The 27392-nt window shown below is 40.6% G+C and overlaps 1 protein-coding gene and 1 long non-coding RNA gene across 3 annotated transcripts in view; one reads left to right on the top strand and one right to left on the bottom strand.

The window, feature by feature from the left end:
- The window catches only part of flt1 (fms related receptor tyrosine kinase 1), a 171100-nt gene that overhangs the window by 21584 nt on the left and 122124 nt on the right, over positions 1–27392 (bottom strand). For both annotated transcript variants that reach the window (XM_059964134.1, XM_059964133.1), the window contains exons 22-27: positions 26728–26825; positions 23576–23698; positions 23347–23458; positions 13845–13944; positions 9622–9727; positions 9297–9436 (exon numbers count right to left, since the gene is read on the bottom strand). In XM_059964134.1, the coding sequence (XP_059820117.1) occupies positions 9297–9436; positions 9622–9727; positions 13845–13944; positions 23347–23458; positions 23576–23698; positions 26728–26825 (679 nt within the window). The remainder of the gene's footprint in view (positions 1–9296; positions 9437–9621; positions 9728–13844; positions 13945–23346; positions 23459–23575; positions 23699–26727; positions 26826–27392) is intronic.
- LOC132391229 (uncharacterized) lies at positions 6766–26713 on the top strand. The gene is made up of 4 exons (XR_009511129.1): positions 6766–6867; positions 8779–8818; positions 23966–24059; positions 26465–26713. It is a non-coding gene; the product is annotated as an uncharacterized LOC132391229 (long non-coding RNA).

Here is a 27392-nt window from a genome sequence, read left to right as displayed (position 1 = left end):
GGGAGTGGTTTAAACTAATATGGCAAGGAGATGGGAACCAGTATGACAGAGCTGTGGATGATACAGCAAGCTTGATGGATGTAATATAACAAAGGACAAGACAATGATTGTGCTCAAATATAAACAGTGCAGAGAGTTAAATTGTACCACAGATGGAAAATTTAAGAATTGCGAAGAATGCAGGACTGATAGTGCTGTATTTAAATGCATGTAGTATTCAGAAAGAGGTGGATGATTAGAGGTTGGTCAGTCCGACACTGTGGGCATTACTGAGTTGTGGCTGAAAGAGGGTCATTAGTTGGAGCTTAATGTCATAGGATAAACTTTGTATTGAAAGGACAGGCAGGAAAGCATAGGCAGTGGTGTGGCTCTGTTGGTAAGAGATGGATTTACATCTTTAGAAGGAGGAGACATAGGGTCAGAGAATGTCAAATCTTTGTGGGTGGAGTAAACAAACCGCAAGGGTAAAAACATTATGCAAATCATATATAGGCCTTCAAGTAGTAGCCAAGATGTGGGGTTGAGATTGCAAAGGAAGCTGGAAAGGGCATGTAATAAGGGTAATAACACAATTGTAATGGGGGATTTCAATATGCAAGGGGATTGGGGAAATCAGGTTGGTGTCGGATCACAAGAGAGGGAGTTTGTAGAATGCTATGAGATGGCTTTATAGAGCAGCTTGTGCTTAAGCCTACTCAGAGAAAGGTATTTTAGATTGGGTGTTGTGTAATAATCCAGATTTTATTAGAGAGCTTAAGGTAAAGGAACCCTTAGGAGACACTAATCATAATATGATTGAGTTCATACTACAGTTTGAGAGGGAGAGGCATAACTCACAAGTATCAGTATTGCAATGGAATAAAGGGAATTAGTGCGGCATGAGAGAGGAGCTTGCCCATGATTAGAGGGGGATTCTGGTAGAAGTTTCTGGGAATAGTTCACAAGGCGCAGGATAGATATGTCCCACAAAAGAAGAAGTTCTCAAATGGCAGGGGTAGGCAACCATGGCTGACAAGGGAAGTTAAGGACTGCATAAAAACCAAGGAAAGGGCATATAATGTAGCAAAAGTGATTGGGAAGTTGGATGATTGGGAAGCTTTTAAAATCCAAAAAAAGGCAACTTAAAAAGCTAAAAGAAGGGAAAAGATAAATATGAGGGCAAACTGGCCAATAATATAAAGCAGGATATCAAACATTTTTTTCAGTTATATAAAGAGTAAAAAGGAGTTGAGAGTTGATATTGGACCACTGGAAAATTATGCTGGTGAGGTAGTAATGGGGGACAAAGAAATGGGTACTTTGCATCTGTCTTCACTGTGGAAGACACTAGCAGTGTGCCAGAGGTTTGTGAGTGTCAGGGAGCAGGAGTGAGTACCATTGTTATTACAAAGAAAAAAGTGCTAGGCAAACTCAAATGTCTTAAGGTGGATAAGTCACATGAACCAGATGGACTACCTCCCAGAGTCTCGAGAGAGGTTGCTGAAGAGATAACAGATGCACTGGTCATGATCTTTCAGGAAACACTTGATTCTGGCATGGTGCTGGAAGATTGAAAATGTCACTCCACTCCTTAAGAAGGGAGGATAGCAAAATAAAGGAAATCATGGCCCAGTGAGCCTAATCTCAGTGGTTGGGAAAGTGTTGGAGTCTGTTATTAAGGATGAGGTTTTGGGGTAATTGGAGACTAATGATAAAATAAGTCAAAGTCAGCATGGTTTCTGTAAAGGTTTATGTTAGAGTTCTTTGAGGAAGTAACAAGCAGGGTGGACAAAGGAAAGGTTGTGAATGTCATTTACTTGTATTTTCAGAAGGCATTTGATAATGTGCCACACATGAGGCCGCTTAGCAAGATAAAATCCCATGGCATTACATGAAAGATACTGGCATGGATAGAAGAATGGCTGACAGACAGGAGGCAGTGAGTAGGAATAATGGAAGCTTTTTCTGGTTGCCTACCAGTGACTAGTGGTGTTCTTCAAGGGTCAGTATCAGTTTGTCAGTGATTTAGATAACGGAATTGATGGATTTGTGGCAAAATTTCCAGATGATACAAAGATAGGTGGAGGGGTAGGTAGTGCTGAGGAAGCAATGTGATTATAGAAGGACAGTCAAAATGGAAGAATGGACAAAACAGTGGCAGATGGAATACAGTGTTGCAAAATGTATGATAATGCATTTTGGTAAAATGAACAAAAGTGTAGGCTATTATCTAAATGGGAAGAAATCTGAAACATCAGAGGTGGAAAGGGCCTTAGGAGTCATCGTGCAAGACTCCCAGAAGGTTAATTTACAGGTGGAGTCTGTGGTTAAAAAAAGGCAAATGCAATGTTGGCATTCATTTCAAGGGAAGAAAATATTAAACAACAAGGAGATAATGCTGAGGTTTTATTAGACACTAGTTTGGCTGCACCCTGAGTACTGTCAACAGTTTTGGCCCCATATCTCAGAATGGATGTGCACCAAAGGTGGTGCATGAGGATGATTCCAGGAACGAAAGGGTTAACATATGAGGAGCCTTTAGCAGATTTGGGCTTATACTCACTGGAATTTAGAAGAGTGACGGGAGAGCTCATTGAAACCTACCGAATGCTGAAAGGTCTAAATAGGGTGGATGTGGAGAGGATATTTCCTAAGGCGGAGTTATCCAGAACTAGAGGGCAGAGCCTCAAAATTGAGGGGCAATCCTTTAGAACAGAGGCAAGGAGGAATTTTTTTAGCCAAAGAGTAGTGATTCTGTGGAATGCTCTGGCACAGACCGCTGTGGAGGCCAAGCCCATGGGTACAGTTAAAGTGAAAATTGATTGTTTCCTGACTGGTCAGGGCATCAAAGGTTATGGCAAGAAGGCAGGTGTATGGGGTTGAGTGGGATCTAGGATCAACCATGATGGAATGGTGGAGCAGACTTGACAGGCTAATTCTGCTCCTATGTCTTATGGTCTGAGATGGTGGGCTTATCTACTGAGTCAATTTGGGAGGAACTGATGAATATGAAAGGGATTTCCATGTTCATTAGACTATATTATGGATTCCTAATAGTCAGCAAGATTTAGAAGAGAGGATTTAGAGATAACGAGATATATGGTGAATCAATTTGGTTGAGGTAGTCTTGAGGAGGAGTTCAAGAATGCATCTGTGATAATTTTCTTGAACAGCACATCAGTGAACCTACAAGGGAACATGATATTGTAGATCTGGTCCTGAGCAGTGAGACAGGTAAAAATAGTGGGCTTGTAGCTAGGGATCCTCTTGGAAAGAGTGATCAGAGTATGACTGAATTTCCCATACAAATGGGGGGTGCAATAGTTCAATCGAAAACCAGTGTATTATGCCTAAATGGGATGAGGGAGGATTTGGCTAGTGTAGACTGGAAACACAGGCTATATGGTGGGACAGTTGAGGAACAGTGGAAGACTTTCAAAGAGATTTTTCATGGAGCTCAACAGAAGTGTATTCCAGTTAGAAGAAAGGACAGTAAGGGTGGGGAAAGCCAGCCTTGTATAACTAAGGAAATAAAAGAAGGCATCAAACTAAAAGCTTGTGCATACAAAGTAGCCAAGAGTAGTGGGAAACTGGAAGACTGGGAAAACTTTAAAAACCAACAAAGTACCACTAAGCGAGCAATAAAGAAAGGGAAGATAGATTATGAAAATAAACTAGCACAGAATATAAGAAGATAGTAAAAGTTTTTATAATTACATAAAGCAGAAAAGGATGGCTAAAGTGAACATAGGTCCCTTAGAGGACAAGAAGGGGAAATTGATATTGGGTAATGAGGAAATGACTATTTTGTGTTGGTCTTCACGGTGGAGGACATGTCTAACATGCCAAAGAAAAATATTATGGATGCGATGGGAGATGAGGACCTCATTACAATAGCTATCACTGGAGAGGTAGTGCTGAGCAAACTTGTGGGCTTGAAGCTAGATAAGTCCCCTGGTCCTGATGGAATGCATTCCAGGCTATTGAAAGAAATGGCAGAGATTATAGTTGAGGCTTTGGTGATAATTTACCAATATTCTCTGGACTCTGGGTAGGTCCCAGTGGATTGGAAGATGGTGAATGTCATGCCACAGTTCAAAAAAGGATGTTGGCAAAAGGCAGGTAACTATAGGCCAGTTAGTTTAACAACTGTAGTTGGGAAAATGCTTGAAGTTATCATGAAAGAAGAAATAGCAAGGTATCTGGAAAGAAATGGATCCATCAGGCAGACACATCATGGATTCAGCAAAGGCAGGTCCTGTTTGACAAACTTACTGAAGTTCTTTGAGGATATAATGTGCACAATGCATAGAGGGGAACAGATGGATATTACATACTTGGATTTCCAGAAGGTGTTCAATAAGGTACTGCATAGAAGACTTATCCATAAGATAAGGATGCAAAGAGTTAAGGGTGATATATTAGCATGAATAGATGATTGGTTAACCAATAGAAAGCAGAGAGTTAGGATACACATGTATTACTCTGGTTGGCAATCAGTGGTGAGCCGTGTGCCACAGGGGTCAGTGCTGGGTTTGCAACTGTTCACAATATAGAAGAGGGGACCAAGTGTAGTGCATCTAAGTTTGCTGATGATACAAAATTCAGTGGAAAAGTAAATTGTGCAGAAGATACAGATAGTCTGCAGAGATATAAATAGGTTAAGTGATTGGGCAAGGGTCTGGCAGATGGAGTTCAATGTTGGTAAATGTGAGGTCAACCACTTTGGAAGGAAAAATTGGAAAGCAGATTATTATTTAAATGGTAAAAAATTGCAGCAAACTGCTGTGCAGAGGGACTTGGGAGTGCTTCTGCATGAATCACAAAGGGTTGATTTGCAGGTGCAGCAGGCTATCAAGAAGGCAAGTAGAATGTTGGCCTTCATTGCTACAGGGATTGAAGTTAAGAGCAGGGAGGTTACACTACAACTATGCAGGGTACTGGTGAAGCTGCACCTGGAGTACTGCATGTAGTTCTGGTCTTCTTACTTGAGGAAGGATATTATGGCTTTGGAGGTGGAGCAGAGGAGGTTCAGCAGGTTGATTTCAGGGATGAAGGGGTTAGACTATGAGGAGCGATTGAGTCGCCCAGAACTGTACTCGCCAGAATTCGGAAGAATGAAAGGATATCTTATAGAAACATATGAAATTATGAAAGGAAGAGATAAGATAGAGGCAGGAAAGTTGTTTCCACTGGTAGGTGAGACTAGAACTAGGGAACATAGCCTCAAGATTTGGGGAGTAATTTCAGGATGGATATGAGGAGGAACAGCTTTTCCCAGAAAGTGGTGAATCTGTGGGATTCTCTGCCCAATGACGCAGTGGAGGCTACCTTGGAAAATATATTTAAGACAAGGTTGATAGATTTTTGCGTAGTACAAGAATTAAGGTTTATGGGGAAAAGGCAGATAGGTGGAGATGCGTCCATGGCCAGATCAGACATGAACTTATTGAATGGTGGAGCAGCCCGACAGGCCAGATGACCGACTCCTGCTCCTATTTCTTATGTTCTTATGTTCCTATGATCTTATAACAGTTACAAGAAATATAAAGTTGTGATAGTAGGTGAGTTTGACTTTGCACACATTGACTGAGATTCCCTTATTTTAAAATAGAATTTGTCAAATGTGTACAGGACAGTTTCCTTAATCAATATGTGGAGGTACCAATGAGAGAGAGCATGACACAGGATCTCCTCTTTGGGAATGAGACAGGGCAGATGAGAGAAGTGAGTGTAGGGAAATACTTTCGACTTAGCGATCATAATTCTATTAGTTTCAAGATAAGTATGGAGAAGGATAGGACTGGTCCTTGGGCTGAGATTCTAAATCGGAGAAAATCCAATTTTGATGGCATCAGAAGGGATCTGGCAAGGAAAATGTGGATTGAAGTAGGCTATTTTCTGGCAAAATAAATGCTTGGTAAGTGGGAGGTCTTTAAAAGTGAAATATTGAAAACACAGAATCTTAATGTTCCTGACAGAATAAAAGGCAAGACTAACGTTTAGGGAACCTTGATTACTGATGGATTAATGAGGCCCTAGTAAAGAAAAAGAGGGGGGGAGGTGCATATCAGGTAAAGGCAGCAAGGAGCAAATGATGAACCTAAAGAATATAAGAAATAAAAGAGAACACTTGAGGGAGAGATCAAGAGGGCTAAAAGATGTCATGAGATTGCTCTGAGAGACAAGTGAAAAGGAATCCTAAGAGCAAAAGGACAGCAAGGGACAAAATTGGTTCTCTTGAAGGTTGGTGTGGAATCTATGCATGGAGCAGAAAGAGATGTTGCAGATCTTACAGTTAATTTTTAGGCACATGTATTTACTCAGGAGACAGTCTAAGCCAAAAGGGTAGTGAGGTCATTGACTATATCTGGACATTGGAAGAGGGGGTGCTTGCTGACTTGAGGCAAATTAAGGTGGGTAACTCCTCAGAAACTGACAAGGCATCTCCTAGGACTTCGTGGGAGGCCATTAGAGAAATTGCAGGTAGGCTGACAGATCTATAAAATATTCTTACCCACAGGTGAGGTGCCAGAGGAGTGACTAATGATGTCATGAGGTTGATCTATTGTTTAAGAAATAAGAACAAGACAGGAAATTATAGGATGTTGATACTGACATCAGTCATGAGTAAATTATTCAAAGGTATTCTAAAGGATTACAGGAAAGATACATTCATGGTAGCAGGTACTACAGGAAAGAAACTAGTATGGATAGAAAATTGGTTGAATGGTAGGGGACAAAGAGGTGAGTAAAGGAGGTTTTTTCTGGTTGCCTGCCAGTGAAATGAACTAATGGTGTTCCTCTTCTTTTCATGTTTTACAGTATGTCAATCATTTGGATAACAGAAATGATAGCTTTGTGGCCAAGTTTGCTGAGAATTTAAAGGTAGGTGGAGGGGCAGATAGTATGAGGAAGCAAGGAGACAGTAGAGGGATATACAGTTCAGGAGAATGGGCAAAGAAGGGGCAGATATAAGGAGACTGTAAAGGGCAAGACACTTAGCAGCATTAATGAACAGAGGGATCTTGGAGTACAAATTCATAGCTCCCATTGAGTTCAAAATCAGGAAATTATATTGCAGCTTTATAAAACTCTAGTTAGCCACATCTGGAAGAGTTGCATATAGTTCTAGTCACCCCATTATAAGAAAAATGTTGAGGCTTTGGAGAGGGTGCAGGAAAAGTTTACCAAGGTGTCACCTGGATTAGAGGGCAGAGCTTGTAACAAGAGGCTGGATAAACTTGGGCCATTTTCTCTCAAGTGGCAGAGACTGAGGGGAGATCTGATAGAGATTTATTAGATTATGAAACGCTTGGATAGAGTAGACAGGCAGTATCTTTTTCCCATGATTGAAAGGCCTAGTACCAGAGGGTATGCATTTAAGGTGAGGTGAGTAATTTCAAAAGAGAGATGAGGAGCAACTTCTTACATAGAAAGTGGTGAGTGCCTGAAATGTGCTCCCTGGGGTGCTGGTAGAGGCCGAAACTTTAGGGAAATTGGAATTTTAAGAGACATTTAGATAGGCATTTAAAAGTAAAGAAAGTAGAAAGACATGGACATTGTGTAGACAGAAGATGTTGGTTTAGTTGGTTATTTGATTACTAATTTAATTGGTTCTGCACAATATTGTGGGCCAAAGGCCCTGTTCCTGTGCTGACGTTCAGATGGAATACAGTGTAGGGAAGTGTATGGTCATGCACTTTCATTGAAAGAATAAAGGTGTAGACTATTTTCTAAACAGGGAGCAAATTCAGAAATTGGAGGTTTAAAGGGACGTGGGAGTCCTCATGCAGGATTCCCCAAAGGTTAACTAGCAGGATGAGTTGGTGGTAAGGAAAGCATATGCAATGACAGCATTCATTTTGATGGGACTAGCATATGAAAGCAACATTTTATAAGGCATTGGTAAGACCACTCTTGCAGTATTTTGAGCCATTTTGGGAAGACCAATCAGGATAAGACAGTGAACAGTTTGACACTGAGATATGTAGAAGAACAAAGGGACCTGGGAACATGGATTGCTAATTCCTTGAAAGTGACATTTCAGGTAGGGATGGTTTAAGCACAATGGCCTTCATAAGTCAGAGCATTTAATACAGGAGTTGTGATCTTATGTTTAAGTTGTATTAGACCTAGGTGGGGGCCAAATTTGGAGCCTTGTGTCTCCTACCTACAGGAAAGTTGGTCTATAAGCTTGAAAGAGAACAGAGAAAGCGTACATGAATGTTGCCAGGACTTAAGGACCTGAGCTGCGTGGAAAGGTTGAATCGGTGAGGACTTTATTCCCTAGATTGTAGGAGGATGAGGGGAGAGTTGATGGAGGTATACAAAATTACAAGGAGTATAGATAGGGTGAATGCTTACAAGCTTCTCCCCCCTCAGGTTGAATGAGACTAGAAGTAGAGGGCATAGGTTTAGGATGAAAGGTGACATATTCAACAGGAATCTAGGTAGAAACTTCTTCATTCAGAGAGTGGTGTGAGTGTGGAATGAGCTGCCAGCGCATATGGTAAATGCGGGTTTGATTGTAACATTTCAGAGAAATTTCGATGGGTACGTAAGATAAGTATGGAGAGCTATGGTCCAGATGCAAGAAGCTGGGACTAGGCAGAAAACTGGGCCAACATGGACTAGATGGACCGATGGGCCTGTTTCTGTGGTTTTCCTGACTCTATGACTTGATAACTTTCAATGGATGAATCCAGGACCTTGCCAATACTTATTTTTGGTAACTAAGATGCACAAAGAGATAATGTTTCCTTTCAATACTAATTTTTCAATCTTGCTTTCCATCAGCAACGCAATTGACAACTCAAGAAGTTTGCAGATGTTCCCAGTAGGTTCTTCTTGTCTTATGCATTTATTCAACATTTTAAGTGAAAAAAAGTACAGATTCAAAGCAGCTGCTTATTCCATTTACAATGTGCATATTTCTTATCAGTTAATATTTTATATTTGCTGTAATTTATAGGTACTAAAAAGTTGTCAATCTTATTTTTGCCTCAATCAAAAGAATTTAGAGTGGAGTTAACTTATCATACATAGTTTGTCTGATTTTAAAAAAGTCCTGAAATTAAATTGATCTCAGGCAAGAGCAGAAAATAGAAGAGAAAATCAGCAAGAGTTTTATACTGATATCTGCCTTATTTATAAACAGATGTGGGAGATGTGGCAAGATTATAGACATAATAAGACTGAGTATAAATAAACTTGAATTCTGGATCTGGTTGTCTTAGTGAATTATCTCAGTTTAATTCATTGTTTCGGTAAATTTCAGACTTTAATTTTCTTGATAAAATGGTAATATATCTTACCCAAAGCTTCCTGTATTTTTATAATTAAATTTTGAATTCTCCATTTCTTCTCCCAAGCAAGAGTCTGGCAATGTTGGCACTGAAAAATTAAAGCTATTTGATACGAGCATGCCTCTCAGGGGGATGTAGTCCTTTCCATCCTGCCGATCACAACATGTTTTGTTATAAATATAAAAAATAATGATGATGTTAACTAATGTTTATGATGTTTATGAGGACGTTAACTAATAGCAGTAAAAGCAAAAAGCTATAGATGCTAGAAATCTGAAGTGAAAATCTGGAAATACTTAGCAGTCAGCCAGCGTTCTTCTCAACTTTTTAGTACCTGCCGAACACTTGCTTGTAATAAATCTCCAAGTCTCTCCACAAGTTTTGTGAATGTAGGCCGCTGTTTGGGTTCATTATGCCAGCAGTCGAGTAATATTTGATAGCTGGAATGAATACCCAATGAATACTTAGCTTCTTTGTGTTTTAAATATACAGTTGTTTCATTAGGTTAATTTTACATTTAATTAATGTAAAATATAATTTTAAGTAACACTTATAAACATCACATTAAAATCAAATTAGTTTTATACAATCTATTTCTTTCAGGTTTCTCAGAGAGGGAGTTGATATTAAGTTGGTTATAGTCTTAACTGAACTCCACAATGTTGGTTGTAAGATATTTGGCAAACCACAACAAAATGGGTAGAAGCAGGAGTCACCCAGTTAGCCTCTAACTTGTCTAAATTTCAAATAAATCATAGCTACTCAGCCACTTCAGATTCACATCCTTTAGTGCCCCAGTCCAACAAAAAATCCAGGCTCAAACATTGCAGGGGACAAGACACATGAAGCACAGATTTAAATGTGAGACAAGCAAGAAATATGTTGCATTATTCAAGCTGAAACATGCCACTTTCCAGCAGTTGTTCATGTAGAAGTCCAAATGAAAATAAGAGCCTGCAGAAGAAGACTGAACATTTGATAGATGGGTCCTTGGAGCAATTTCAAAAGTCCCTGCCTGATTTCCACCAAGCAGGCCAGAATAACATCATCACTGTCAACAAATTAAGGCAGCATATTCCACAGACCCTGAAACATTTATCTTGTCCCATTCCTAAATGTACTATACTGAATCTATACCTCTCAAGAACAGCCCGTCTTGCACCTTTTATAGTCTTTCATTATTAAAAATATGCCTAGAAAAGTAATCCATATACACCATAAGACTGTAGGAAAGAATTCAGCCACTTGGCCCATCAAGGCTATTCTGCCATTCTATCATGGCTGCCTTATTTTCCTTCATATTTCTGCCTTCTCCCCTGAACCTTTGACGCCATCACTAATCAAGAACCTTAAATCAAGTAACCAACTTCCGCTTTAGATATACCTAACAACTGCCTCCATAGCTGTCTATGATATTAAATTCCATAGATTCACCATCCCCTGGCTAAAGGAATTCCTCCTCATCTCTGTTCTAAAGAGACATCCTTCTACTCTGAGGATGCACCCGCTATTGGAAACATCCTCTCCATGTCCACTCTGTCTAGGCCGGGGGTCGGCAACCTGCGGCTCCCGAGCCATTTGTGGCTCTTTCACCTCTGTGCTGCGGCTCCCTGTGGCTTTGGGAAATAATTGGTCAGTATTTAATTAAAATGTATTTTATGTTAGTTTGTTAGCTTTTGAAATGTAATTCTAAATTTGAAGATTATGGTGATCTTGTACAATCTAAGTGTGGCGACACATTTCCTGGCACATCCGAAACGGCTCACAATTAGCCAGCATTCAGGCTAAGGGAGATAGCCTACGGGGGTTTGTGAGTACGCGTCTTTTGCAGCATCTGCGTCCATGGGGGCTGGGTTGAGGGAGGCTTAAAAGCAAGGCTGTTTAGTTCGAATAAAGTTATTCGACTGCAGTTTACTGACTGCGTGAGCACACCGCTACAACGTGTTTTTATCGCTATTAATATACGTCACCACTGCCAATACCTGACACCCGCCAGTGCGCGATTTCTTTAATTTTTCGATCCAAGGTAAGCCAACTATGGAGAATTCTAAAAAAAGAAAAGTGACTGAAGAAAACAGAACGTTTAATGATACGTGGACAGATTCATTTGCTTTCACTGTTGACGAGACTGGTTTACCGGTATGCTTAATATGCAATGAGAAACTAGCAAACAACAAAAAGTCAAATGTCGCAAGGCATTTCCAGAATAAACACGCAGCCTTTGCTCAAAAATATCCGGATGGAGATGAGAGAAAAAAAGCCGTTTCGGAACTGATGCGGAAGGTTGATCTGAGCAAAAATCATTTCCAGAAATGGATGAAGTCTGGAAAATCAACGACATACGCCAGTTATATTGCCGCTGAGGAAATAGTCAGGCACGGGAAGCAGTTTACAGATGGTGAATATATAAAAGAATCTTTCATTAAGATTTCAGAACATCTATTCACGGACTTTAAAAACAAGAGTGAAATTGTGCAGAAAATCAGGGATATGCCCCTCTCTGCAAAGACTGTCAAAGACAGAACCATAAAAATGGCAGAAGACATCACAAGACAGCAAATTAAAGACATCAATTCAGCTGTGGCCTACTCGATTGCCTGTGACGAGTCTAAAGACAAAGGTGATATTGAACAAATAGCGTTGTTCTGCCGGTATGTAAACTCTGCCGGGCCACAGGAAGAACTGATTGAGTTGATACCTCTAAAAGACCAAACACGGGGGGAGGACATCTGTGAGGCTGTCTTGAATTGTTTAAGAGCCAAAGGAATAAAGACCACCCATCTGGTGTCAGTAGCTACTGATGGGGCGCCGAATATGACGGGAACGCACAAGGGATTTGTGGCTTTACTGCAGAAGTCGCTGGACAGAAAGCTGCTGACTTTTCACCGCATCTTGCACCAAGAGGCACTGTGCGCTCAAACATTTCCTCCGGAATGCACAGAAGTAATGGATGTTGTCATTCAGATTGTCAATAAAATAATGGCAAAAAGTTTAAATCACCGTCAATTCCGTTTGTTACTGGACGAGCTGGAAAGCGCATATTCTGATCTCCTGCTGCACAACAAAGTCCGGTGGCTGTCCAAAGGGGAGGTGCTGAAACTCTTTGTCGCGTGTCTGGAAGAAGTGAAAACTTTCCTGGGCAGCAAAGGGCTCAACTTTCCTGAGCTGGAACAGCCAGAGTGGCTGGAAAAGCTACACTTCATGGTAGACATGACAGCGCACCTGAACACGCTGAACACAGCTCTTCAACGGGGTAAGGACGTACAGCCCTGCACATGTTGGAGGATGTTTTGGCATTCGAGCGCAAGTTGACGTTGCTTGCCAGAGATTTACAGAAAGGCACATTGTCTCACTTCCCCAATTTGAGAGAGTTCAAACAAGGTCACGACATGATAAATTCGGAGTATTTACATTCTGCAATCATCGCAATGCAAAGATCGTTTGGGAAACGCTTCTGTGAGTTCAGAGAGGAAAAAAACACATTATCCTTCCCGGTCACTCCCCTAAGCATCGATCCATCCCTACTAAATACGACTGCATTGTCAGGTGTGAGTCAACCTGAACAAGTATGATAAATATTTTAATTGCCTATTATTTTACGTATATTCATATGTTTTCATTGTTCAGTGAAATAGTCCTTTTATTTTTCAGGTTGACAGCTGGCTGACGTTATTTTTGGTTTGCTGCTGGCGGCAAATTTAAGTTTGGTGTTTTTCATAAATACAAGGACTCAAATAGACGTTGAGTATTTTACTTAAAAGTAACCTTCAACCCAACGTCTTTTTTTCGGAGTTCAAAATGTTTTTGTTGCATGCAGAAATGTAATTTCATTTTCTCTGCAGGAGTTCATCAATTTCATAAATGCAACACATTATAGTTTGTTTATACATAGCATCAAGGCAAAACAAAACGTTGTATGCAGTGTTATTTCATTTTAAATGTCAAGCGGGTTTTGCGGCTCCCAGTGTTTTCTTTTCTGTGGGAAACGGGTCCAAGTGGCTCTTTCAGTGGTAAAGGTTGCTGACCCCTGGTCTAGGCCTTTCAATATTCAGTAGGCTTCAAAGGGATCCCCCTTCATTCTTATAAATTCTAGTGATTACAGGCCCAGAGCTATCAAATGCTCCTCTGCTTTCATGACAAAGGCTGCAATTATTGTAATCACAGAGGTAACACAGACTGCTCTTAGCTTGTTTCACACATTTTTTAAGAACGTCACTAACAACCTTTTTCCATATTCACTGCCGAGGAAATCCATTACATCAAGTGAGCTATAACTTATAACTACCTGGTGTTTTATTGCACTCTCTCACACATATATACGTTTACAATATGTATTCTGTAAATTAATTTCTACTCTTTAAATACAAATATGAATTGTGTTAGTTTAATTCATTTTAAAATCTACAAATGATAATTAGTCACTTATTTTGGATCAATTTCAGAGAGGGTCAAGGTTTTATTTTAGAACAAAGGTTATACTTTATAGCTTCCACCATAATAGAAGGCAAAGTATGTAGGCTTTGAATATTTTCAAAATAGCAAATATTTGTTGCTTACATTTCTGGGGTTGAATAGTCAGGAGCTCGCATCCTTGTGCCCTCTTTTAATCTTCGACAAAATTCCTCATCGATTTGGACTCCTGGGTACGGTGATGCACCTGAATCAGATATGTAAATAAGACCATGTTTTAAGAGTAACTACAAGGATAGAAATTGCAGATGATAACAAAATTATGTCAATAACAATCTATCTATAACAAGTTTGTGTCAGAGTCAGATCTGACAAAACCTATAAACTGATATTGGCAAGTTAGTGGATAAAGGGGTAGAAGTATCAACATTCATCTTATCATTATTTCCCCTTAGGAAACTGTTCAGATTTAAGCACAGCAATCACTGCTTTAAAACTGATGGATTCAACTAAAGTAAATGTCAAGAAATAACCCTTTTTCTGCATTAATATACATATATAGAAACCAGCATCATTCTGAACTAACATATTACTGGTTATTTATAAACCCCAGAGAAGCTGAAAAGAAGCTTGAGAAACAGGTAATTGAGATACAAGCATAACATCAAAGATTATTGACATTGGTTTATTAATATCACATGTATCATGATACAATGAAATGCTCGCCTTGCATACTGTTTGCAACAGTAGCTGCTTGAATGATGTAACTTCAGCCCACTCAGTCTGTGCTGGCCATAAAGTATGCATTCACACTATTCCTACATTAGTTCTAATTTTGTTCTGGCCACATTCCCATCAATTCCTCTCAGATTCTGTGACTCATCCATTCACAATGGGCAGTTAACAGGACCAGTTCATGTACCATCCATCCATGATCCAAGTCAAACAGCCAATTCAGTTGACAGGCCTGGTTAATATCCGCTCCATTCTCAGTTTACATGGAGAAGAACAGAGGCACAGGCAGCACACCATTCCCCTCCTATCCAGAGAATAACCTATCTAAACACTTGAACATAGTCATAAAGTTGTAGATCACTATAACTCAAAAACAGGCCTTTTATTCTGCCTAGTCCCATCAATCTACACCTGGACCAAAGACCTCCATTCTCCTTATCCAAACTTCTCTTAAATGGCAAAATCAAACCCACATCACCACTTCCACTGGCAGCTCATTCCACATACTAACCACCCTTTGAGTGAAGAAGTTCCCCTCATGTTCCCCTTAAACATTTCAACGTTCACCCTTAACCCATGGTCTCCAGTTTTAGTCTCTCCCAACCTCAGTGGAAAAAGCCTACTTGCATTTACCCTACCTGCTCTCCTCATAATTTTGTACACCTCTATCAAATCCTCCCTCATTCTCCTATGCTCCATGGAATAAAATCCTAACCTATTGATCCTTTTCTCTATAACCCAGATCCTCAAGTCTCAGCAACGTCCTTGTAAAATTTCTCTGTACTCTTTGAATCTTACTGATAACTCTAAATGCACACAATACTTCAGATAAGGTCTCAGTAACGTCTTATACAACTCCTGTACTCAATACCTTGATTTACTGCTTGAAGTTCTCTTTACAACCTTATCTACCTGTGATGCCACTTTCAAGGAAGTATGGATCTGTAATCTCAGATCCCTCCATTCTACTGCACTCAATACCCTACAATTCACTTCAAGTTCTACCCTGATTTGTCCTACAACATCTCACATTTATCTTCATTAATTCCATTTGTCTTTCTTCAGCCCATTTTTCCAGCTGGTCCAGATCCTGCTGTAAGTGTTGCTAGCATTCCTCATTGTCCACTACACCTCCAATCTTGGTGTGATCCACAGATTTGCTGATTTAGTTTACCACAACAAAAGACCCCACACCAATCCCTGCTGCACACCACTTGCTGCAGACCTGCAGTCAGAGAGGAAACCATCTACTACCACTCTCTGGCTTCTACTGCAAAAACAAAGTAGAATCCAATTTACTACCTCATCCTGAATGTCAAGTGACTGAACCTTCTAACCTACCACCCATTTTCTTGTCAAAGGTCTTGCTAAATTCCATGTAGACAACATCTATTGCTTTTCATTCATGAAATTCCCTAGTAACCTCCTTGAAAAACTCCTTAAGATTGGTTAGACGTGACCTACCATTCACAATGCCATGTTGACAATCTCTAATCAGTCCACGTCCATCCAAATATTTATACTGAACATCCAGTTCCTTCCAATAACATTACCCACTACTGATGTCAGGCTCACCAGCCTATAGTTTCCCGGCTTATTCTTAGAGCCTTTATTTGAAGAACAGAACAACATTAGCAATCCTCCATTCCTCCAGCACCTCACCTATGGCTAGGGAATTTTAAGTATCTCTGCTGGCTCCTGCAATATCTTCACTAGCCTCACACAAGGTCCAAGGGAACTCCTTGTCAGGCTCTGGGAACTTAGCCACTCTAATTTGCCTCAAGAAAGCAAGCATAATCTATTTTAGAACATTTATTTTAGATGTATAAAGCGGACATAAGCTAGCTGCAAAAAAAGGGATTGGAACTATGCTGAGCCACGTGGCAGAATCTGCTTGAATTAATACATTATGGCCTAATTAATTTTATTTGGTTCTAAGCACTCTTCTCTTACACTCAATTGCTCTTAGATAATGTATTATTTCTCAGCCAGTCTCATGACTCATGGCTTGTATTCACAAAATATTCTTAAGTTGAGGGATGAAATTTGCAGGTTATTAATCATTTCAAAGTGATGGGATTAGTTTGAAAGCTCCAGAGACCCATATTCCATACTGACCTCAGGAAATGACCTTGTAGATTTTGCTCATTCTCTCCATAACTACATTTGGGTGCTCTTCCCAAAGGTACATTAATAGTTTAAATGGTAAATATCAGCTGCCCCCCCCCAAAGAAATCACAAGGGAAGTTGATGGGCTTATATGAAACTGGATACACTGCAGAGTTGGAGTGGATAAGGAAAGAGGTATGGATCAAATGAGGTTTCTCCTTTGAGTTCTAATGGAGTAAGAACTAAATGGTCTCAATGTGCATTGTTATAAGGTAAGAAATGAAGGGTCTATTTCTATGCTGTATTTTTCTATGACTCAATGACTATTCATTGAGTGAAGACTGGTGGAGGTGCATTGAATGCAGCTTATGTCAGATCTCTTCACGGAGCTCACTTCACTGGTGATCACAATTGAGGAAGCCCAGAAAGCTCAGACCATTGTGGCGCTGAAAGGGTGTGCTTAGGGTGAGATTGAGAAGCAAGAAAGAGAATTTCAGAATCAAAAGACTGCTAGACTGTGAGTCAATTTGGTTGAGCAAGTGAAGCTGCATGTGTCATTCGGAGCAAGAAGACTGCGAGTAGATGGCTGTTTCTGGAGCAAAGGGATTTTTTTTACTACTCGGTAAAAGAGAGGCAAGACTGCTCAGGCACATGATGTCAGCCAGTGGAGCGCGAAAAAGTTTAAAAAGGCAAGGAATCTTCAACAGTTTTTGATTTGGAGCAAGAAGGCTGCCAGTGAATGACTGATTTCCAGAGCAAAGGGATTTTTTTTTAACTACTCGGGGTAAAAGAAAGGCAAGACTGTGCAGGCACATGATGTCAGCCAGTAGAGTGCAAAAGGTTTAAAAAGAAGACCGCCATATCCAGTGGGCAGTGGAGTGAGAAGGAGGCAGAGTGAGAGGGCTTTGGCTCAATGGGCTTAGGTGGTAACGGGACGAGGCGAGGTAGGCTTACCTGTGTTAATTGTGGAAAGGAGGAAGTATGTGTGTGAGGCCAGTGTTCTGTGTTCGGTGTCAGATGTGGAAGGTCCTGAAGTCTCCCAGCCTCCCGGACAGCCATATCTGCACCTGGTGCATCGAGCTGCAGCTCCTAAGGGACCAAGTTAGGGAACTGAAGCTGCAGCTCGATGACCTTCATCTGGTCAGGGAGGGTGAGGAGGTGATAGAAAGGAGTTACAGGCACTTGTCTAAGTGGATCGCAGTCAGGAGTGGGAAGGAGAAGAGTCAGGTACTAGAGAGTACCCCTCTGGCTGTACCCCTTGACAATAAGTACTCCTGTTTGAATACTGTTGGGGGGGGGGAACAGCCTACCTGGGGGAAGCAATGGTGGCCGTGCCTCTGGCACAGAGTCTGACCCTGTGGCTCAGAAGGGTAGGGAAAGGAAGAGGAAGGCAGTAGTGATAAGGGACTCTATAGTTAGGGGGTCAGACAGGCGATTCTGTGGACGCAGGAAAGAAACTTGGATGGTAGTTTGCCTCCCAAGTGCCAGGGTCTGGGATGTTTCAGATCACGTCCAAGGTATCCTGCAGTGGGAGGGTGAACAGCCAGAGGTCGTGGTACATATTGGTATCAATGACATAGGTGTGAAAAGGGAAGAGGTCCTGAAAACAGACTACAGGGAGTTAGGAAGGAAGTTCAGAATCAGGACCGCAAAGATAGTTATCTCGGGATTACTGCCTGTGCCATGGAACAGTGAGAATAGGAATAGAATGAGGTGGAGGATAAATGCATGCCTGAGGGATTAGAGCAGGGGGCAGGGATTCAGATTTCTGGATCATTGGGACCTCTTCTGGGGCAGTTTTGACCTGTACAAAAAGGATGGCTTGCACTTGAATCCCAGGGGGACCAATATCCTGGCAGGGAGGTTTGCTAAGGCTACTGAGGAGAATTTAAACTAGAATTGCTGGGGGTTGGGAACCGAACTGAAGAGACTGGGGAAGAGGAGGTTGGCTCACAAATAGGGAAAGCTTGTAGACAGTGCAAGAGTGAGGATAGGTAGATGATAGAGAAGGGATAAGCTCAGACCGAAGGTTTGAGATGCGTCTATTTTAACGCAAGGAATGTTGTGAACAAAGCGGATGAGCTTAGAGCGTGGATCAATACTTGGAGATATAATGTAGTGGCCATTACAGAAACTTGGATGGTTCAGGGACAGGAATGGTTACTTCAAGTGCCGGATTTTAGATATTTCAGAAACAACAGGGAAGGAGGCAAAAGAGATGGGGGCGTGGCACTGTTGATCAGAGATAGTGTCACGGCTGCAGAAAAGGTGGACACCATGGAGGGATTGTCTACGGAGTCTTTGTGGATAGAGGTTAGGAACAGGAAGGGGTCAATAACTTTACTGGGTGTTTTTATAGGTTGCCCAATAGTAACAGGGATATCGAGGAGCAGATAGGGAAACAGATCCTGGAAAGGTCTAATAATAACAGAGCTGTCATGATGGGAGATTTTAAATTCCCAAATTGATTGGCATCTCCCTAGAGCAAGGAATTTAGATGTGGTGGAGTTTGTTAGGTGTATTCAAGAAGGTTTCTTGACACAATATGCAGATAAACTTACAAGAGGCGAGGCTGTACTTGATTTGGTATTGGGAAATGAACCTGATCAGGTGTCAGATCTCTCAGTGGGAGAGCATTTTGGAGCTAGTGATCATAATTCTATCTCCTTTACAATAGCATTGGAGAGAGATAGGAACAGACAAGTTAGAAAAGTGTTTAATTGGAGTAAGGGGAATTATGAGGCTATCAGGCAAGAAATTGGAAGCTTAAACTGGAAACAGACGTTCTCAGGGAAAAGTATGGAAGGAATGTGGCAAATATTCAGTGGATATTTGTGTGGAGTTGTGCACAGGTACTTTCCAATGAGACAGGAAAGTTATGGTAGGGTACAGGAACCATGGTGTACAAAGGCTGTAATAAATCTAGTCCAGAAGAAAAGAAAAGCTTACAAAAGATTCAGAGAGATAGGTAATGTTAGAGATCTAAAAGATTATAAGGCTAATAGGAAGGAGCTTAAGAAGGAATTTAGGAGAGCCAGAAGAGGCCATGAGAAGGCCTTGGCGGGCAGGATTAAGGAAAACCACAAAACATTCTACAAGTGTACGAAGAGCAAGTGGATAAGATGGGAAAGAATAGGACCTATCAAGTGTGACAGTGGGAAAATGTGTATGGAACAGATGGAAATAGCGGAGGTACTTAATGAATACTTCACTCCAGTATTCACTATGGAAAAGGATCTTGATAATTGTAGTGACGACTTGCAACAGACTGAAAAGCTTGAGCATGTAGATATTAAGAAAGAGGAGGTGCTGGAGCTTTTGGAAAGCATCAAGTTGGATAAGAAGCCAGGAGAGGATGAGATGTACCCCAGGCTACTGTGGAAGGCGAGGGAGGAGATTGCTGAGCTTCTGGTGATGATCATTGCATCATCAATGGGGATGGGAGAGGTTCCAGATGACTGGAGGGTTGCGAATGTTGTTCCTTTATTCAAGAAAGGGAGAAGAGATAGCCCAGGAAATTATAGACCAGTGAGTCTTACCTCAGAGATTGGTAAGTTGATGGAGAAGATCCTGAGAGGCAGGATTTAAGAACATTTGGAGAGGTATAATATGATTAGGAATAGTCAGCATGGCTTTGTCAAGGGCAAGTCATGCCTTATGAGCCTGATTGAATTTTTTGAGGATATGACTAAACACCTTGATGAAGGAAGAGCAGTAGATGTAGTGTATATGGATTTCAGCAAGGCATTTGATAAGGTACACCATGCAAGGCTTATAGGCAAAGTAAGGAGGGATGGGATCCAAGGGGACATTGCTTTGTGGATCGAGAACTGGCTTGCCCACAGAAGGCAAAGAGTGGTTGTAAATGGGTCATATTCTGCAATGGAGGTCTGTCACCAGTGGAGTGCCTCAGGGATCTGTTCTGGGACCATTACTCTTTGTGATTTTTATAAATGACTTGGATGAGGAAGTGGAGGGATGGGTTAGTATGTTTGCTGATGACAAAAGATTAGGGGTGTTGTGGATAGTGTGGGGGGCTGTCAGAGGTTACAGTGGGACATTGATAGGATGCAAAACTGGGCTGAGAAATGGCAGATGGAGTTCAACCCAGATGAGTGTGAAGTGGTTCACTTTGGTAGGTCAAATATGATGGCAGAATATAGTACTAATGGTAAGACTCTAGGCAGTGTGGAGTATCAGAGAGGCCTTGGGGTCTGAGTCCATAGGACGCTCAAAGTAGCTGCGCAGATTGATTCTGTGGTTAAGAAGGCCTATGGTGTATCAGCCTTCATCAATCGTGGAATTGAATTTAGCAGCTGAGAAGTAATGTTGCAGCTATATAGGACCCTCGTCAGACCTCACTAGGAGTACAGTACTCAGTTCTGGTTGCCTCACTGCAGGAAGGATGTGGAAACCATAGAAAGGGTGCAGAGGAGATTTACACGGATGTTGCCCGGAATAGGGAGCATGCCTTATGAGAATAGGTTGAGTGAACTCGGCCTTTTCTCCTTGGAGTGACAGAGGGTGAGAGGCGACCTGATAGAGGTGTATAAGATGATGAGAGGCATTGATCGTGTGGATAGTCAGAGGCTTTTTCCCAGGGTTGAAATGGTTGCCACAAGAGGACACAGGTTTAAGGTGCTGGGGAGTAGGTATAGAGGAGATGATAGGGTTAAGTTTTTTACTCGGAGAGTGGTGAGTGCATGGAATGGGCTGCCGGCAACGGTGGTGAAGGTGGATACGATTGGGTCTTTTAAGAGACTTTTGGATATGTACATGGAGCTTAGAAAAACAGAGGGCTATAGGTAAGCCTAGTAATGTCTAAGGTAGGGACATGTTTGGCACAACTTTGTGGGCCGAAGGGCCTGTATTGTGCTGTAGGTTTTCAATGTTTCTATGTTTGTGTAGAATCATTTTAAGATAAGAACTATTTATATTTCGTATACCAAACCAGATGTCATAAGGTCATAGAGACAAAAAAATTAGATACAAGCCCTTCAGTCCAACATCATGTTGACTGTGCTGCCCACCAAGCTAAACCCATCTGCCTGCATTTGACCTATCATCCTCTAAACCTCTTCTATCCATGGACTTACCTAGGTGGCTTTTAAATGGCAGTTCATTTCAAACATTCACCATCCCTTTTGTGAAGAAGCTGCCTCCAATGTCCCTTTTAAGTCTCTTGCTTCTGATGTTAAACCCACGTTCTCATGTTGTTAGTACACTCTTCCTTGGAAAAAGATTATGTGCTTTCACCCTGTCTATGCTTCTCATGAACTTATATATATCTCTATCAGTTCTCCCATCAATATCCGATATTCGAAGGAACAGTCTGTGCAGCTTCCTAGGCTTTTAAGTCTAGGCAACATCCTGGTAAATCTTTTCTACTTTAGTAACATCTTTCCAATAATAGGAAAACAAAACTGTATAGAATATTCCAGGTGTAGCCTCATCAACATCTTACACAATTGCAAGATAACCTCCCAACTCTAATACTCAGTGCTCTGACAAAAAAGGCCAGCACGCTGAACCCTTCTTTATCATCCTATCTACTTGTGATGCCACTTTCAGTTAACTATACACTTACATTTATAGGATTCCCCTGCAATAATACAACTCAAGGCCTTACTATTCACTGTATATGTTCCATCCTAGTTTTGATTTTCCAGAATGAAATACATATCTCACATTTATCTGGATAGAAAGCCACTTGCCAATCCTAAGCACACACACCAGCTGATCAACATCCCCCTGTTATTTTTCATAACCTTCCGCACTATCTACAACACCACTCACAAAATGCTGGTGGAACACAGCAGGCCAGACAGCATCTATAGAAGTACTGTCGCGTTTCGGGCCAAGACCCTTTGTCAGGACCTCTCCTTTCAGTTAGTCCTGACGAAGGGTCTCGGCCCTAAATGTTGACAGCACTTCTCCCTATAGATACTGCCTGGCCTGCTGCGTTCCACCAGCATTTTGTGTGTGTTGTTTGAATTTCCAGCATCTGCAGATTTCCTCGTGTTTGATCTACACCACCAACTATTTTAGTATGATCTCACACTTACTAACTAAGCCGTATACATTCACAACCAAAATGTTTCTGTAGATTACAAACAACAAAGGTTCCAGAACCAACCTCTGTATCGCATCATTTGACACAGGCCTCCAGTCTGATAAACAACCCACAACCATCAATCTGTGCTTCCTACCACTGAGCCAATTATGAATTCAGTCTGCTATTCCCCCCTGGATCGCATACGCTCTACTCTTCCAGACTAGCCCGCTATGAGAGACAATAAGGTCCATATAAACAACATCCTCTGTCCTACCTTCATCAATTCTTTTGGTTACCTCCTCAAAGAATTCCAAAAGATTTGTCAGACATGACTTCCCACAGACAAAGCCATGCTGAGTGTCCTGAACCAGACCCTGTTTCTCCAAGATCCTGTTCCTCAGAATCCCCTTCCAACAATTTACCCACCACCAATGTCAGTCACTCAAGGATATAGTTTATTGGCTTGTTTTTGTTAAATTGCTATAAACAATTTTGGAGGACATTTAGTATAAATTGTCATGAAGATCAGCATGACATCATGAGCAAAATGGTCTGTCCAGCACTGTACTGTCTCTATTCAATGTTCTAATGGTACCACATTAGTCACTCTGTACAAATGCTTGTGCATGTCTGTATGAATATTGAAATTCACGTTTTCATTAATATTGTGTACAATTTATGCATGTCAACTGTAGCCATAAAGAATCCTTTATCTGAATATAATACATAGATGTAGATATTATGACATACCTAAGGAAAATATTTCCCACAATAAAACTCCGTAAGACCAGACATCACTTTGAGTATTGTAAACTTTGTCAAATATAGATTCAGGGGCCATCCATTTGAGAGGGAGCCTTGCCTGCAAATATTGATGATCAAGATTATTGACAAGACTAGCTCCTTAAGCAAGTAATCCTTAAATTTTACTTGTCAAGTTATTTGCATCTTTTCAAATAATCCTTTCAAATGAACTTACATCTCCCTTTCGTACATAATCAGGATCTTTATAAATATCTCGTGCAAGTCCGAAGTCACAGATCTTTACTACATTATTCTCAGATAAAAGGATGTTTCTTGCTGCCAGATCTCGATGGATGCACTGTAATAAAAGAGTTGCATTCTCAAAACTCATTTCCTCAATCATTGCCATGGGTTTCCTGATATCATTATTTATAAGGAAACTTATTTAGTAAAACTCCTTTGCCTAATGTTACAAAATATATAATTTAACATTTTTCCTGGGGAAGTAGACAGAAGTAAGTAGGATGTCTGATTGAGTTCCTCAGAACTTACGTAACAAATGTATTTGTTTTCTGATATCACAATTTGAAAGTAAGTCATTAAATGTAATAATTGTTCATTGCAGTTCTGGATGGGAGGAAGAGCTGGGCGTCACAAATCCAGCCACAAATGCTTCAGCATAGCTTACGTGAACATTTCAACTTGGCAACAGATAACAGGTAAGAAAACATTCCTCTGTGATTTTTCCATGACATTTTCACAGTGCTACAGAACAAAGCATGAGATCCTCCATGTGTCGTGCAACGCAAAGAACAGAGGAAGATGTGCCAAATAATGAATGGGGAATGACTCTCATTCCATTGACTATTGGCTCCCTTCCTTAACTGTACCAATTACACTAGTTTAGGCAAAATAACACTTCCGACTTGTTCCAAACTATTGTTGGTACTAGATTATATACAGGATTATCTTTAACAATTCTAATGCTTCAAAGGAGATGGTTACAAATGTTAGATATGTCAGAATTCTCATGTTTGAACTGGAATTTTATTGAACTATTTACAGTTTTCTAATTTGAAATGTGATTCAATTTAAAATGTTGCTTAAATTTTGGGATTTTTAACAATATATATAGAGATAATTAATATACAATAGACTGCAGCTGATGTTGATATTCATAAGCATGTAGTTTATAAACATAGTAACATAAGATAAAGGAGTTGTAGATCCTTCACCCTCTTATATCTATCCAGTTATTCAGTAATTTTGTGACTGACCTTTCGCTCAACTCTATCATAAAGCACTCCTCCTTTCCAAGAATTTACAAACTTTCTACATTATTCACAACTTAATGCATAATTTCAAAGAATTGTAAATCTTTTTCTTCATTTCAATTTTAACCAGCTGACTTTTATTCTCATTGGATTCCCCAGGTAGGTAAACATCCTCCCAACATTTATGCTATCAATGCCCTTAGGAGCTTTGTATCCTTTAATGTTCAATAAAGTTAAAAGTCCAAATTAAATTTATTATCAAAGTACATAAATGTTACCAAATATTATCCTGAGATGCATTTCTCACAGTCATTCACACCAGAACGATGAAACACAATAGAATCTATGAAAAACTACACACAAAGACTGACAAGCAACCAGTGTGCAAAAGAAAGCAAACAACAAATACAACTGATTAAATAATACTGAGAACATGGTTTGCAGAGTCCTTGAAAGGGAGTCCACGGGTTGTGTTCAAATGCATTTTCATCAGTGGTTCTCGAAATAGTTTTAACTAACTGATTAATCATGTAAACCATATATGTTTTGAGAAATAATAGCCGATCTTTCAGCATTTTTACTTTACTTCTTAATCGTGGTGTAGTAAATGGATTTGCTCATTGTGGTGGTTAAATGCATTCGTGAATTGCCAGCACTTTGCTAACACAACTGTTGTTGAAACTATATCACCTTTCTCTCTGTACTAAACACTCTATTCCATCAAAGTAATCTGCAAATTTTGCCAAAAATACATTGAATACAGCTCATTATTTCGCACAACCTAAAAAAACTTCAGTTCTTTCCATTGGAACCTGTGTACAGATTTCACAGCTACTGCTTTGTTGCCAAGCTGACTGCTGGGAACCAAGTTAGCAGTTAAAACAATTTCTCTGTGGTAACCATAGCGTAACAACAGAAACAAAGATGGGAGAAAACATAGGGAAGGGCATATGATGTCCTCCAGCCTGCTCACTACTTACTCTCCACTTCCTCCAATGTGATGAACTGGCCTGATTAACTCTTGTATAAAGAAATAACACACAAAATGCTGGAGGAACCCAGCAGGCCAAGCAGCATCTATGGAAAAGTGTAAACAGTCAATGTATCGGGCTGAGACCCTTCATTAGGACTGGAAAAAAAAGAAGTTAGAGGAAGAAGATGGGGGAGGAGTGGAAGAAGTACAAGGTGGCAGGTGATAGGTGAAACTGGGAGAGTGGGGAGGGTGAAGTAAAGAGCTGGGAAGCTGATAGGTGAAAGAGATAAAGGGCTGGAGAAGGGGGAATCTGACAGGAGAAGGTAAAAAGGGAAGGAGGAGGAGCGCCAGAGGGAGGTAAGGAGATGAACTGAGAGAGGGAAAAGGGAATGTGAACAGTGAAAGGAGGTGGGGCATTTATCGGAGTTTGCGAAATCAATGCTCATGCCATCAAGTAGGAGGCTACCCAGATGGGATATAATGTGTTGCTCCTCCAACCTGAGTGTGGACTCATCACAGCAGTAGAGGAGGGCATGGACTGACATGTTGAAATGGGAATAGGAAGTAAAATTGAAGTTGGTGGCAACTGGGAAATCCCGCTTTTTCTGGCAGACAAAGCAAAGGTACTCAGTGAAGCAGGTGCCCAATTTATGTAGAGTCTCATCAATATAGAGGAACCACACCAGGAACACTGAATACAGTGATGACCCCAACAGAATCACAAGTGAAGTGTCTCCTCAGCTGGAAGTTCTGTTTGGGGCCCTGAGTGGTAGTGACCCCTCACCCTCTCCTGATTTCACCTATCACCTACCACCTTGTACATCTACCTCCTCTTCTCCCCACTTTCTTGCTCTAACTTCTCATCTTTTTTTCACAGATGATGAATTGTCTCAGCCAAAACATCGACTGTTTCCTTTTGTCCATAGTTGCTGCCCGGCCTGCTGAGTTCCTCCAGTGTATGTGTTGCATAGATTTGCAGCATCTTGTATAAAGAGATGTCCAACATCAGACAGCAAACTACCTCCTGATCTGTGATTGGTGCATATAAGTCATACTATTGTTTAATAAGGAGCTGCAAACAGCAAAGAGAATGTCAATGACTCAGAACTTCATAATTTTTTATTTTGGTTACATTCAAACCTTTCTTGATGCTAAGAATTCCATGCCTCGGGCCACCTGAAAACTGTAACTGATTAGGTCCTCCATGGTAATTGGTTGCTTGTGTAAGTCATCACCATCTATCAATTATTCGAAAAGAAAGGAAATAATTGTTAATTTTGAATTGCTGTTGTTGTTATCATTTCAGTAATAAAGTTATCACTGCCGAGAGAGCTGTAAGATATAATTCTGTAACTTTAATGCAAATTATCTCTATATTCTTCAATCCCAGTGCAGTTTGAAAAGAAACTATTGCATTCACGAATCCCAAACAAACAGCGATTTCTAGATTCAATTTAGAACGTCTCTGAGTTTGATCTTTTCTGAGCCTAATGAGCAACTTTAAACTGCATTCACTCAGACTAAAAGCTCTCCAGTATGTAACCTGGCTGACTCAGAGCAAACCTTGAAAGGATTTAACAATTCAATGCCCAATCCACAAATATGAAAGAAATATCTGAGTGATACTTTTGTTATTTGCAATGCAATTGCATGACTTAACATAAAATTATTTTTGCAGCTCTATTTCTACATTGGTCAGCAAAAGAAGATATCTATGTATTAAGGTTATTCTTTAGTATGAAATCCCTACGAATTCCATCATATCTATTTATCCCTTGTATCAACAAAAAAGTTTGAATATCAAC

The sequence above is a fragment of the Hypanus sabinus genome, chromosome 3 (assembly GCF_030144855.1).
Source record: "Hypanus sabinus isolate sHypSab1 chromosome 3, sHypSab1.hap1, whole genome shotgun sequence".
Classification (NCBI taxonomy): Eukaryota; Metazoa; Chordata; class Chondrichthyes; order Myliobatiformes; family Dasyatidae; genus Hypanus; species Hypanus sabinus.
This window is presented reverse-complemented; position numbering and strand designations above follow the sequence as displayed.